General features: G+C 42.9%; 1 protein-coding gene across 2 annotated transcripts in view; it reads right to left on the bottom strand.

Moving 5' to 3' along the window:
* RNF13 (ring finger protein 13) overlaps positions 1-14,901 on the bottom strand; it is a 118,493-nt gene that overhangs the window by 39,739 nt on the left and 63,853 nt on the right. For both annotated transcript variants that reach the window (XM_075555928.1, XM_075555927.1), the window contains one exon: positions 11,027-11,117. In XM_075555928.1, the coding sequence (XP_075412043.1) occupies positions 11,027-11,117 (91 nt within the window). The remainder of the gene's footprint in view (positions 1-11,026; positions 11,118-14,901) is intronic.

Raw genomic sequence — 14,901 nt, 5'->3', positions numbered from 1 at the left:
GATGCCTCTCTAAACAGGCTGCATGCTAGACAGCTCCTGCCTGTGCTCAGCTCTGCAGTCCCGTGTATGATGGCCCTGTTCTGCTGCCAGTTCACGCCCGTCTTACAGAGCTCTTCCATGTAGGTTTAGAGACGCCTTAATCAACCTCCATAAAGATGCTACTCACTCACTCACTCACTCACTCACTCACTCACTCACTCACTCACTCACTCACTCACTCACTCACTCACTCACTCACTGAGTGGCATAGAGTAGAGCTGCCCCTATGGGTTTCCAAAACAAACTCTTTACAGGCGTAGTACGTCTCACCTTTCTCTCTGAGCTGCTAGTGGTTTCAAACTGCGGACCTTGTGGTTTGCAGCCCAATGAGTAACCACTGTGCCCCCAGATCTCCGTATTCACAGTCTCAGAAACCCACAGGGGCAGTCCTACTCTGCCCCATAGAGCCACTACGAGTCAGAGTCACTTCACGGCAATGAGTCTGGGTTTTTGTTCCCCGCGATTTAACTCCTAGATGTTACTGTCAGACGCTTCAGTCAGCTCCAACCCAGGGACTGAACGCACAGCAGAATGAGACACTGCCTCGTCCTGCGCTGGCCTCACAATGATTACATTCCAGCCACCGTGTCACCCCTTCTCTTTGAGGGCCTTCCTCATTTCTGCTGACCCTCTACCAAGCACGATGTCCTCTTCATGGACTGATCTTGGGTTGCCTGCTGCAGGGTCATCAGTTCGAACTTACCAGCTGCTTCTTGGGAGAAAGATGAGACTTCTGCCTGGTGAAGATTTATGACCTTGAAAACCCAAAGGTGCAGTTCTACCCGACAAGGTCACTGAATCTGAACAGACTCAATGGCAGTGAGTTTGTTTTGTTTTTCTTGTGTAATCTTTTCTGATAAAACAACCAAAGTATGTCCAATCATCCTCACTTCTAAGTGACATTATAGCAGATCTGTCTCAAAGACAGATTCCTCCCTCTCTGCTGGTTCATTGTATTTCCAATACTCCTCACCCACATCAGCATTCAAAAGCATCGGTCATACTTACTGCCCAGCTTCCACATGCACATATGTGCTTGAAGGTCAACTCACAGTCGCCCTCAGAGTGCTCTTTTACACTGTAAAGCGGTCTGGTGCAGATCTGCCCAATGCATTACACTGTTGGACACTGGATTACTGTTTCCATGAGCATTGACCATGGATCCCAATGACATGTGATCCTCCACAGCCTCAATCTTTCTCTACTTACCCTACATGTTATCTATAGGTCCAGTTGTAAGAACTTTTGTTTTCATTACATTGTGCTATAATCCACCCTGAAGGCTGAAAACTGTGACCACCAGCTGGGGCCTCAAGTCCCCCTTGCTTTCAGTAAGCAGTGTTGTCATCTGCTTGTCACAGGTGGTTCACGATCCCTCCCCGTTCTGATGCCATGTCCCTCTTCATATGGGCTAGTCTCTCCGATCGAAGGCTCAGGATACAGGCTGGACAGGCTATGGAGAAAGGATACAACCCGATGCACACTTGTCTTGATGTTACACCAGGCACCATTCCCTTGCTCTGTTCCAGTGACTGCCTCTCCGTGTAGGCGCAGGTTCCACATTCCACGTGAGTACAACAAAGTTTTCCGCTCTCCCAGTGTTATCAACAGTGTGTATGATCCACACGGGTGACACCTTTCAGCCTCCATAAAGCACAGCAAACATCTTTCTGGTACTCTGCTCCGAAACAAACTCCAGCTGACTTGAGTCATCATATGCCTTGTTCCATGTCCACTTCTGAATCGGGCTTGAATTTCTGGGAGCTCTGTTGATGTACTGCTCCAACTGTTTTTGAGTTATCTTAATCAAATGTTTACTTACAAGTGATATTAATGATAAGGTGCAGCAGTTTCTCCATTCTATGGGTCACTCTTCCATAGAATGGGCGCAAATAGGGATCTCTTCCATTCAGTAGAATGGGCACAAATAGGGATCTCTTCCATTCAGTAGAATGGGCACAAATAGGGATCTCTTCCATTCAGTAGAATGGGCGCAAATAGGGATCTCTTCCATTCAGTAGAATGGGCGCAAATAGGGATCTCTTCCATTCAGTAGAATGGGCGCAAATAGGGATCTCTTCCATTCAGTAGAATGGGCGCAAATAGGGATCTCTTCCATTCAGTAGAATGGGCGCAAATAGGGATCTCTTCCATTCAGATGGCAAGTAGCTATCTTCCACGTCTCTTGTCATGGATGAGTGATTGCTTCCAGTGCTGTGTCAATTTGGCAAAACATGTCAATCCATGTTTCCTCAGTTCCTGGAGGCAGTCCCCTCAGAGCAGCTTGGACTCCAGCGATGTCTTAAGGTTCTCTATGTGAACTCCTTGGGATCCCAGAACCCACAGATAAGATCCATGGTTAAGGGCTCATTAAGGAAGCTAACAAGTTGTCAGGCCCGTGAGAACAGCTCAGGGCTGAGTCCTTAAGCGCCCAAAGGCCCACGCTCTGCTGTAAGCCTCAACTCTAGGGCGTGCAGGTCAAGCTCCCTGGCCAGGAAGTCCCCATCCCTCAATCAGGTGCCCAGGGGCCCCCACTCCACAAGCCAACCTCCTGCATCAAAGGACTCAGTTGCCTGCTCCTCTACGGCTCTGGCTGTTGTAATAAGAGCCCTCCCTCGTTGTGCTTCTCCTGGGCTTGTTTCATAGCATCAGAACAGCCTGGCAGGGAATCCTGTTCACAATTACCACAGGCAAATCCCATCAGTATCTTCCCCCATTCTGACCAGACCCGTGCAGGAAAAGGTTGTTGAGAGTCAGGGCTTTAGAGTAGATGAGCTACATGAATTAATCCCTGTCCTTGCAACTTCCTTCTTTAGTATCGTTGGTGGTTCTTGATCATTTGCTACCTCTTGAAATGGCTGAACATCGTCCAGTTCTTTGGGGTACAGCAACTCCATCTTCCTTCCATGTTCTTTTGATGCTTTCTGCATCGTTCGCTACGTGGCCCACCGAGTCAATCATTCCATCACACAAGTTGAGCACTGAGTTTGAGAAATGCTGTGTGCTCTAACCTGGGGTGTTCAGACGTTTCCTTATAATGCTTCACTTTGTCATCTCAAGCTTTGTTTGGAAATACCCCGTGGAGCTCCTTTACGTCATCAGTTCTCCCACTCGCCCCTTAGCTACTCCACTTGTCGGAGTGCATTTCAGTCTCTTCGGACATTTGTTTGGGACCTTTCTTTCTCTCCTGTCTTTTATTTATTTATTAAACCATTTTACTGGGGACTCGTACAATTCTTATCATAATCCATACATACATCCCTTGTGCCAAGCACATTTGTATATTTGTTGCCATCATCATACTCAAAACATTTTCTTTCTACTTGAGCCCTTGGTATCAGCTCATTTTTCCCCTCCCTCCTCACCCCCCTACCTCATGAACCCTTGATAATTTATAAGTTGTTGTCCTGGGATGGAGGGGGTGATATGTAGATCCTTGTAATCAGTTCCCCTTTCTACCCCACCTTCCCTTTACCCTCCTGGTATTGTTACTCTCATTATTGGTCCTGCTGTCCTGGATTCTCTGTTTCCAGCTCTTACCTGTACAAGTGTACATCCTCTGATCTTGCTGGATTTGTAAGGTAGAATTGGGATCATGATAGTGGGGTACAGGGGAAAAGAAGCATTAAACTAGAGGAAAGTTGTATGTTTCATGATTGCTATACTGCACCCTGACTGGCTCATCTCCTCCTCACAACCCTTCTGTAAGGGTATGACTAGTTGCCTACAGATGGGCATTGGGTCCTCATGCTGCATTCTCCCTCATGCACAAGGATACAATTTTTTTGTTCTTTGATGCCTGATACCTGACGACACCTCGCGATCACACAGGCTGGTGTGCTTCTTCCATGTGGGCTTTGTTGCTTCTCAGCTAGATGGCCGCTTATTTATCTTCAAGCCTTTAAGACCCCAGATGCTACATCTTTTGTTAGCCGGGCACCATCAGCTTTCTTCACATTTGCTTATGCACACATTTGTCTTCAGAGATCGTGTTGGTATGGTGAGCATCATGGAATGCCAGTTTAACAGAACAAAGTGTTCTTGCATTGAGGGAGTGCTTGAGGGGAGGCCCAATGTCCATCTGCTACTTTAATACTAAACCTATAAATGTACGCACATAGATTTATTTCTCCATCATATACATATGTACATGCCTATATTTAGACCTCTATAAATGCCCTTTGCCTCCTCGTTTTTTCCTCTATTTCCTTTTACTTTCCTCTTGTCCCACTACCATGTTCAGCCTTCATTTGTGTTTCAGTAATTCCTCTCGGTTACTCTGTCCTTGATCAAGCCCCACCGTACACCCTATTCGCCATCAATTTTGGATCACTTGTTGTTCCCTTGTCCCTGGGTTTGTTAACACCCACTTGATGTTTTGCTTTCTTCCTGTATGATGTTCTTGATTTCAGCCCACAACTTGCATGGTCTTTGGCCATTAGTATCCAATGCCTCAAATCTGTACTTGAGATGGTCTCTAAACTGAGAGCTCCCCGGTGGCAGCTTAGGTCTCGTGGACTTGTTTTACTCTTCTTCAGCTTCAACCTCTTCTATTGTTCTTAAGTATTACTAACGGTATGACATAATAAGCTATGCTTCACTATATCTTTCTTTATATTTAAAATTATCATTAGGGCAGCAAACTGGTAGTTAAAATTATTTGAATACCACTACTGGTGGCCCTGTTGGTATTAGAAATTTTCAAAGACCCAAATGGATGAAGGGTACTGTCGGTTCACAGATTAATGCCGATGTTTGTCTTCTCAGATGGATAAAGACCAAAAAAACTGACATATCAGTGGCAATAGTGGTGGCAAACACTGACATTGACAAAATGTTGAAAGAAATATAATTTTGGTTCACCTTTTGTGCAGGATGTTTGCTGAAATTTAAAACAGCTTATCTTTAATCCAACAATTCTGCTTTCAGACATTTTTTTAAAGAAACATTTGAACCAGTTGTATGATTTTGTTAAGGGATATGCATTGTAGCACTGTCTTCAAAAGGAAAAAATAGGACAGGGGATAAAGTCCAATATTTATTTAGCATTTACTACATACTAGGTGTTCCTCTGAATACTTTATTAACGTTAATTTAATGCTCACAACAATGCTGTATGTATATTTGGGTATTCCCGCCACAGGTTTAAGCCCATTGTCACAGCCAATCTGCAGCCATCTCATTTTGGGCCTTCTTCTTCTTCGCTGCCCAAAAAATTCATGGAAAAATTCCATTAACTTTTTTATTTTTAAATAAGCAAATCTATTTTTTTTGTTTTTTCTAACACTTCCACCTCTTAAGAGGTACGTGATTATTTTTGTTCCCCAAAACAGTTTTATTGGCACCTAATTTTACATATCATACAAGTAAATCGTTCAATCAATTGTTATCAGGGGCATTGAACAGTCTCTACCACATCTATCTTACAGTGCACGCACGCACACACACACACACCCCTTTGGATAAATCGCCTTTAACATGAGTTGTGCAATCACGACCGCCTTCACTGTTTACTCCTGAAACCCGCTTTCCCTCCCCATCGCCCACTCCCCCCACCCCTGTATTCCCTATATCCTCTTGTGTCGGTTATTGTCATTGTGCAGCCTCCTGTGCTCCACAGCTGGGAGACCCAACAGAAAACAATAATAAACAAAATTGTACTAAGGTGGTAAGGCTAAAATCATAATAGGATAAACACTGAAATACAAATAAGGCATAAGAAGGAAAAGACGCCCATCACCATTCATAAGAGCAGGGAGGGCATTTCTGTCATGGAACACGAAAGAGATACTTGTCCCCACTATAAATTCAGTTCATGTTTGTAGGGGGTCAGCTGCCCAAGTATTGAGTTCCATCCAGCATAATCACAGTGACAATGGTCTCTTGTAGGGGGAGGTCATATGCTCACAGACATCTTCCCTGAAGGTAGTGCCTGCCAGACTGCTGTCTCCCCACACCACAGGGGTGGGGGCCTGCGACCATTAGCTTGGTTCCTGTAGGTGGAGTTCACACCCTACTGATAATGGCCTCTATCAGTTGAGTCAGGGAACAGGCCAAACCAGCTCTGTGACATCCTAAGTTACGCTGCCATCTTGTATCCAGGATCTGACCATCTTGCCATATGTGTACCCCCAAACCCTCCTCTTCTTATTGCGTGGATACCCCTAGATCACCCCCTCCTCCCATTATTGTATTACCTATAACACAGCCCCTTCCTGTGACGTATGTCTTCACCTGTAATTAGGGGGCTTGCCATGTCCCCAGAGAATATAAAAGCCTTGGTGAGCATTAAAGATGCTCTCTCGCCCTCCACGTGGACCACCAAGCGGGGCTGAGGTGAGCATGCTACCATAAAATGTGTCTGACTCCATTTATTTCAATATTTCTCTTGTATCTCTCATGCTCTCTATGACTTTACTATGATCTTTACTTATTATCACTGTGTAATTGCGCCTGCCGGACTGGACCCGTAACAATGTGCGAGGGGCTGGCTTTCCCTGACACCTGGCAGTCTCTGCCTGATAGTAAGGCTGTCCGAGACTCTTTGCCTTTGACTAGAGTGGATCTTCCCACAGCTCCGTCTGAATCTTTCCACAAACTTTCTGAAGCCCCCTGTTGCCAACTGCCCCACTGACCACTTTGAATGCACATAAATGTCTAATTTCTAGGGACTCCCAGTCATCTAGTTTGTCTTCTGCTGTTGTGTGCTGTTAGTATGGCTGACAGTGTTTGTGCCATTTACAAGTTCATGAAAAAGTGAGATCAAGAGATAATGAAGTGTCCCACAGACTTTCTGAAGCCCCCTTAAAGAACAAGGCCGTCACTTTGAGAACTGAGGTGCGTCTGGCCCAAGCCAAGGTTTCTCAGTGGCAGTGTCATTGCTCAAGCCCACTCTGCCTCCCCAAGTGGGTTCCAACTCAGAGCAACCCTACAGGACCTAGCAGACCTGCATCCGTGGGTTTCCTACACCCTGACTTTTGGTGGTGGTAGTTTTTCCAACAGTTTTACTGGCATATAATCCACACAGCATACGACAGTTCAATCACATCAGGAAGAGGTGTACAAGCATCACCACAATCCGTTTTAGCACATTTTCTTCATTCTCGTACACATCGGTATGAGTTCCCCATTTCCCTGCAACCTCCCCTGCCCTACCCCCAAGAAACCATGAATCCAGTTCCTGGCTCTAACATTTGATCTCTCCTCATGATCCAGTTAAACCTGTGCTACTGATTTTCAGCTTCTTTTCTATTGAGGTGTGTATCAGTTTCACTTTGTTAGCCCAGTTTTGCTTTGTTCTTTTAATTTTTTGCATATGAAATCCGGATAGGTTAACCTGTAGGTACAGTCACTGGATTGATGGTTATGACAGTTCCATCACATAGGGCGCATGTGAGACGTCAGACACGGAATACAGAACACTAAGGAAGAACCAATGCATCTGACTGACGGGGTCGGGAAAGAAGGTGGAGCTGCCAGGAAAACAACACAAAACCCTTTGGAAGAAGCACACCCAGAACGCACCTGAGACGTGAGGATGGACAGACTTCAACTCCCGTGCCCTGGACATGCTATTAGGAGAGACCAGTCCTTGGGAGAGGAGCCCAGGCTTGGTAGAGGCCAGGGAACAGGAGGAAGGCCCTTGATGAGATGGACTGACACAGCGGATGCCGAAAGAGGCTTCACCACAGCCCTCGTGAGGAAGGCAGGAACCGGGCAGTGTTTCGTTGCACTGTACAAAGAAGGCACCTCACAAGCTCACCTCTATTTTTTTAAATTTTTATGATCTTTATGGCTTTTAGGTTTTGCATTTAGATCTTTGATCATGGAAATCATGTTTTGATCAAAGAGAGAAAGAAAACTAGGTAGAGGGAAAAAATCATGTTTTGATGAGAGGGAAAAAAATTAGGTAGGGTAAATTTATTCATTAAAAGCAGTGATGACATGAGCGGATTTCTATAGGAGGCTGAGGTTTATGCCTGTCGTCCCAATGTCATTATTCAAAAGTGACTCTTCCCATCCAGAGCGGTTTGCATTTAAACTGCAGATAAATGAGAACAAGAGCTGTATGAGGAGCGTGTGGGTTCTGACTGAAACACGCCGACCTGAAGCGCGCCCTGTGTGTGGGCAGACTGACCCACGGCGCCACTACAGAATAAGGCAGGACTGCCCGTGGGTCTCCAAGGCCGTACATCTGTATAGAAGCAGCCCGCGATGTTCTTCTCCAACCTCAAATAAACTTTAAAAACAGATTTGAGAGAGTTGGGAAATTTGTCTCTATATGTTTACATATGAAGATGAGGAGTCCTTATAATGAAATGTCTCTATATTGAAGAGTTAAGTTTTCATTCTTATTTTAAAGGGGGTATAATGAGGATTCTGTGGTTATATTTTTACCATGTCATAATCTTATCTTCAACCAATATAGTAGTCTGAGACACTTACAGTTGAAATATTAGGCTAACTCTACTTGCTTCTAATACATCTATGATAGAGTGGAAAATCCAGACCAAACCTGGGCCAGAGTAAATAATTTTGACACAAAATAATTGGTACATCCAAGCTTATGGTATCTGTCTCTATGATTAAATATTTCATATTTAAATAATAAACACATAATGAACAAACGATTTTGAAAGACAGAACTATGTACAATTCTAAAATCCTGAAACACTTTTAAAATGCTTGCATTTCATCTGGTAGTCGGCCTGAACTGAAATGACACGAGCAAACATCCGCCCTTTCAGTACAGGCACGTCAGATTCTGGAGGACGGGTGCTGCCTCAAACCACATGAGGAATGTCACTTAACTTTTAAAAATCTGATCAAGGTTTAATTCCACAATAGACCTGCCCCAGAGCATTTTGTGGACTTGTATTATCATAAAAAGAGTATAAATATTAAATAACACAAGTATGCTAGAACACATTATATATTGTATGCTTCCATCTTATGAGAAAATAATCAAATTATGTAGGCTTCCAATAAGAAAATAATTAAAGCCCCAGTCATTGGTGGAAATTGGCATCATAACCTCTTTATTTCAGATATTTCATAGTTGGGAGGTTTTACATATTTTATCACTATATATGCATTTTATTTATAGGGGTAGAATTTTATATTTAGAAAATTCTTTAAAATACATACTAAAGTATACAGATTTGTTCTAACTGAAGAATATTAACGTATTAGTTATCACTTCTCGATGAACTATACAACTCAGCTGACAAAATATCACATTGATTACTACAGTTTAAATATAACATCCAAAATTACATGACCTTAATAAAAATGAGCACAAAACAGTGACTAGTACTTCCCAAATTCCGAGAGACTATGAGAACAAAGACCAATGCAGCACACGTAAAACCTCATCCTCCTAGTTTCACACATTTCAAACTCAAATAACCTTGCATTTTCCTTCTAAATAATTAGAATTGTATTCCATTGTGCGAGTTTTCTTTTTTTGAGAAATACTGACTATGAGAGATGATAGCAATGATCTCTAAAAGGCGCTTGTGAGAATTCAATGATAACAAATGTAGAACTCTGTCTCTATCCGTGCCTGGCACTTGTTAGTGCTCAGCAGATAATTTGCTGCTATTCTGGTTAGTACGGATGTTGTTCTTTTTAGTCAGAAGCCTATGTGCCCACTACATTTTGGAACGCTTCGTCGGAGAAGCTCCTGAGCATCAGTTGTATTGCTTTCTGTATTAGACGAGACAGCTCTGCTTCGAAGTATCTTTAGCCCACATGCTTCTTTTGTATTAAGATCTATAACTTTTTATTGTAGCAAATTACACACACACACACACACACACATATACACTTAATATATAAGGCTTAAAATTTTTGTGGTAAAACTCCAGTATCTTTTCATTTCATTTTCCACAAACTTTCTGGGGACCATTCATAGATAGCAGCCAAGCATGTGCCGTCTAGCAACGTGCACGTGCGATTCAGTGACGCAATGCTCACCATGCTGTGCGGCCCTCTCCACCAGCCTCTCCCCAGCCCCTCGCTTGGCCTTCACGGGCGCTCGGGACCCTCACAGGGTAATTCCCCGTTCTCTCCCCTAATCATCCTTGGGAATTAATAATAAACCCTCATGTTTCATATAAATCTCATTATACAATATTTGTCCTTCAGTATCTGATTTGTTTCACCGAGAATAAAACTTCTCAGTTAATCGATGTTGCTGCATATATCAGGATTTCATTTCTCTTTATAGGACAGTGATACTTGTGTAAATGGTCTTAATACGTCACATCTATCCATTCGCGTGTGGATGGATCCCGGGGTTGTTTCCATCTCTGTGTTACTGGGAACAGAGCTGCAGTGAATGTGGGGAGAACTGGGCCTACGTTCCTGTTGTCTGTTCTTAGAGAGGACCGACTGGGTCATACGGTATGTCAATGTTTTGATTTTCTGAGGAAACTCTAACTGTTCTCCATTTTACGGGCTAACAAACAATCGATAGGGGCCCCAATTTCTCCATACCTTTGCTAATTTCTGCTGCTTTCAGGTTTCTATTCATTATTAAAACCGTAATCATCTTAGTTATAATGAGGGTTTTTTGCAGGGGAAAGCTTCCACATGGAAGATTTTATTCCAAATCAAACTTTTTAAACTTGAAAACTGTCTTGTGTTTCTGGAAGTCAGTCATTTAATACTTTCATGTTTTACTTTACACTCTGTGCCTTTATAATAAATTTGTTTTTTATGAATAATCAGAAATGTTATTAAATGTAAACTGCATTGCTTTTAAATAATGATTTTACTAAGTCACAAAGTTGAAAATTGCTAAAATTAGTCAATGGGAGCATCTTACTCTACTTAACATGAATAGATTTTGAATTTATAATCACCAAAGAGGCAATTTAGTGCAATTCTAACACATAACCCTTTTTTCCACTAAGATATATGTCTACCCTGAGATAAAGAAGAAGTTTACGATACCTGATGATATCTTGTATTCATTACTTACCCTTTTTCATATATGAATTCATCTTTCAGGGAATTTGCTGACGATTCACCAATAAAAACTGATGGAATGTCAATTTTCTTTAACACGTCAACTGTGTAAATATAATAGTAAAAATATTCTTAAAACCCCACACTTAAGAGTATGATCGATTTAACTTCATAACAGCAGCATAAGTAATGGGAAACAATTATAATCTACTTCAATTGTCTACTGGTTTGTTTTCTCTATTTCAGATTTACACGACTATCAAAGTGGTTGGGAAACATAACATTTATGATAACAAAAGTGTTTCTCAAACCTTAGATAATTTTCTCAATAGCTCCATGATGTTGAGACATGAATTTTATTATCATTTGCATTTAATTTACTCCACTATGGACTTTATAAACTTACATACACACAAACACATACAAATCCTTAATGAAAAAGGTTTTTTTAAAGTTTTTTTTCTAAACCATTCCCATACACAATGCAAAACCAGAGAATGTAAGAAGAGATCCCTGTTTAACAGTCTGAAAAATGACACTACAGATCTACAGCTTTCCAGAGTGGGGAGTTGACAGAAATTAATGTGGGCACAGGCTACGAAGCTGAATAAAGTTACACTTCTTCCTAAGGCTAAAATTCATAGTGCAACTCCATTGTTTGGGTTGGAATCTAGACATTTTGACTGTTACCAACAATAGCAAACTCAAGCCTGCCACCGAGTTGGTTCCAACTCACAGAACAGAGTGGAACTGAACTGCTCCTGAGAGTTTCCAAGACTGTACGTCATTGTAGGAGTAGACAGCCTCAACTTTCTCCCTAACACTGGCTGGTGGATTTGAACAGTCAACCTTAAGGTAAGCACCCCAAGGCTTATCCCACAGAGTCACCAGGGCTCAATATTCATTTTCAAGATCACAATGAAATGTCAAGGAAGAAAAATTTTTAATAAAAATTACTCATTACAAAAGAATAAACATAAATATACTACCCTTAATGCTCACATAGAAAATGTGCATTAATTTCTGAATTTGTTTTCTCCCATTACACGTTTGACATCCAGCAGACTGACGCACTACTAGGCGGGTATGCTGTGAAGACTGTCTACAGCAAAGATATGAGGGACCACATGAAACAGATGCAAATGACACTCCTGGAACCAGGAGCTTCCGAAGGAAGGCGAGAGAAGGGAACTGACTAGAAGAAGCCGAGCACAAGTGGCAAGAAAGGAGAGAGAAGAGTGACTTCCTGGCTAGCCTCACACAGTGAAGTCGTCTTAAACTCGGCTGCTGTCTGGATGGAATGTGGCTTGCATAAATACATAGACAACACCACCACAATGCCTTATAAACAACGGACAATTTCAGTTTATATCAAGAAATAAAACAGACTCAGACAAGTGACTAACATACAGAGCCAGAAGACTTTCAAAGGCAATAAAGGCATTTGGACTACCTAAAAAGGAATTTAAAAGAATGGTATTCAAACTCCTTCAAATGGTTGTGAGAAAGAGTAATGAAATCAAGGAAAACAAAGGGGAAAAACTAGAAGAATTCAGGAAAACAATACAAAAACTGACCAAGTAAATATGAAAAATTGGAACTGCAAAAGCAGCAATAGAAACCTAGAGGATTAATACGAATGTTTCACAGAAATACTGTGTCGAAAGGGCAAAGGAGTAGATCGAATTAATAGAAAGCCAAACTCATGAGCTCGAAATCTCTCAATACTAATGAGCTAGAGGAACAATCAACAAAGAACCCCCGCCATGAAAAAAAGGGAAGGAAGGCCAAGAATCACGTGGGAGGCTCCCAAGAGGAGGAAGTTACACGTGATCAAAATCGCAGAACAGAAAGAAACAATGAAAGCAGAGAGAAAGTCACTGGAGAATTCTTGGACGGAAACCTCACTATTAAACTCTGAAAGATGAGAACGTGTGCCTTCAAAAAGTGGAACCAAAAGAAAACCCTCACAGTGTATCATAATCCTCCCAAAACGCAGGGCAAGGAAAGACTTCTGAGAGAAGCTGTGATCCACACGAGAGGGTCCTTTACACGAGGGAATCGGTGAGACTCAGTTCTGACTGGTCAGCTAAAACCACGCCGGCAGCATGGAGTTAAATGCACACAGAAAGCAACACCTGCTGCCGCCGAGGGTGCAGACGCGCTGCTGGCGGGGCTGTACAGACCGTGCTCGCTGTCTCACGCAGGATGGCGCTGACTCCAACTATGGGGAATACAAATGCCATAGAACCCAGCAATTCCTCTACTTGGTATGCCCTAGAGAAAGGAGAGCCATGCATGGAGAGACTGCGACACACTCAGGTTCATCACAGCACCAGGCACAACTGCAACAGATCTCAATGCCCTCCGGTGGAAGAATGAATAAACACACATTGGTGTAGCCACACAATGGAACACGAAACATTAAAGAATAATTATGGGTGCCCACCTTCCCTATATGATCACTGAAGACAAACATGTGCATAAGAAAATGTGGTGAAGAAAGCTGATGGTGCCCGGCTATCAAAAGATATAACGTCTGGGGTCTTAAAGGCTTGAAGATAAACAAACGGCCATCTAGCTCAAAGCAATGAAGCCCACATGGAAGAAGCACATCAGCCTGTGTGGCCTCGAGCTGTGAAAGGGATCAGGGATCAAGGAACAAAAAATTATCATTGTAAATGAGGGTGAGTGCAGCGTGGAGACTCAAAACCCATCGGTAGGCAATTGGACACCCCCTTACTGAATAGTTGTGGGGAGGAGATGAGCCAGTCAGGGTGCAGGGCAGCAACGATGAAACATGTAACTTTCCTCTAATTCCTAAATGCTTTTTCTCCCCCTTCCCCCCACTATCATGATCCCAATTCTACCTTACAAATCTAGCTAGAATAGAGGATGTACATTGGTACAGATAGCAACTGGAAACACAGGGAATCCAGGACAGATGTGATACCTGGAGGTGGAGGGAATGTGGGGTGGAAAGGGGGAACTGAATTCAAGAATCTACGTATGGCCTCCTCCCTGGGGGATAGACGGCAGAGAAGAGGGTGGGGGAGACGTCAAACAGTGTAACATATGACAAAATAATAATAATTTATGAATTATGAAGGGTTCATGAGGGAGGGGGCAATGGGGAGGAAGGGGGAAAAAAGAGGAGCCCATATTAAGGCTCAAGTGGAAGGCAAATGTTTTGAAAATGATGATGGCAACAAATGTACAAATGTGCTTGACACAATGGATGTATGGATGGATGGATGGATTGTGATAAGAATTGCACCAGCCCCCAATAAAATGATTTTTTTTAAAAAAGAACAATTATGAATCTGTAGAACCCCTCACAGCATGGATGAACCTGGAAGAAATGATGCAGAGTGAAATCAGGCAATCACAAAAGAATAATTAGTTAATGAGATCACTACCATCAAGTCAATAAAAGGTGTTCACCCAAAGAAACCTTGTTTGATAGGAGGAGTGGGAGAGGGAGGAAGGCAGGGGAGTTACGGGTTAGACAAGGGCAGGTCAGTGTTCCCTTGGGTGAAGGGAAAAGCCGTTAAGAGGGAAGCTGGGAGCTGATGGATTCAGGGAAGACACTGGGCGGTTTGTGAGAGCTGGAGGGAACAAAGGCCAGTGCCGTTACAGACGGTCCTGCAATCGCGGTGCTCCACAGGCAGATGCTGAGATGGGCACGGGGTGAGAGCACCCCCGAATATGTGCACGGTTCACAGAGGGCATTTGTACACTGGTGTTTATCTCTGCTGCAAATACATCCAGGGACATGCCGGCGCACACAGGAGGCCATGCTTTGAAAACATCTTAGACATAACCAAACACCTTGAGCTAATGAGTTCCTGGGCCTGAGGACTCCAGCCCATAATTTTGGGTGTCTCA

The sequence above is a fragment of the Tenrec ecaudatus genome, chromosome 8 (genome assembly GCF_050624435.1).
Source record: "Tenrec ecaudatus isolate mTenEca1 chromosome 8, mTenEca1.hap1, whole genome shotgun sequence".
Taxonomy (NCBI): Eukaryota; Metazoa; Chordata; class Mammalia; order Afrosoricida; family Tenrecidae; genus Tenrec; species Tenrec ecaudatus.
This window is presented reverse-complemented; position numbering and strand designations above follow the sequence as displayed.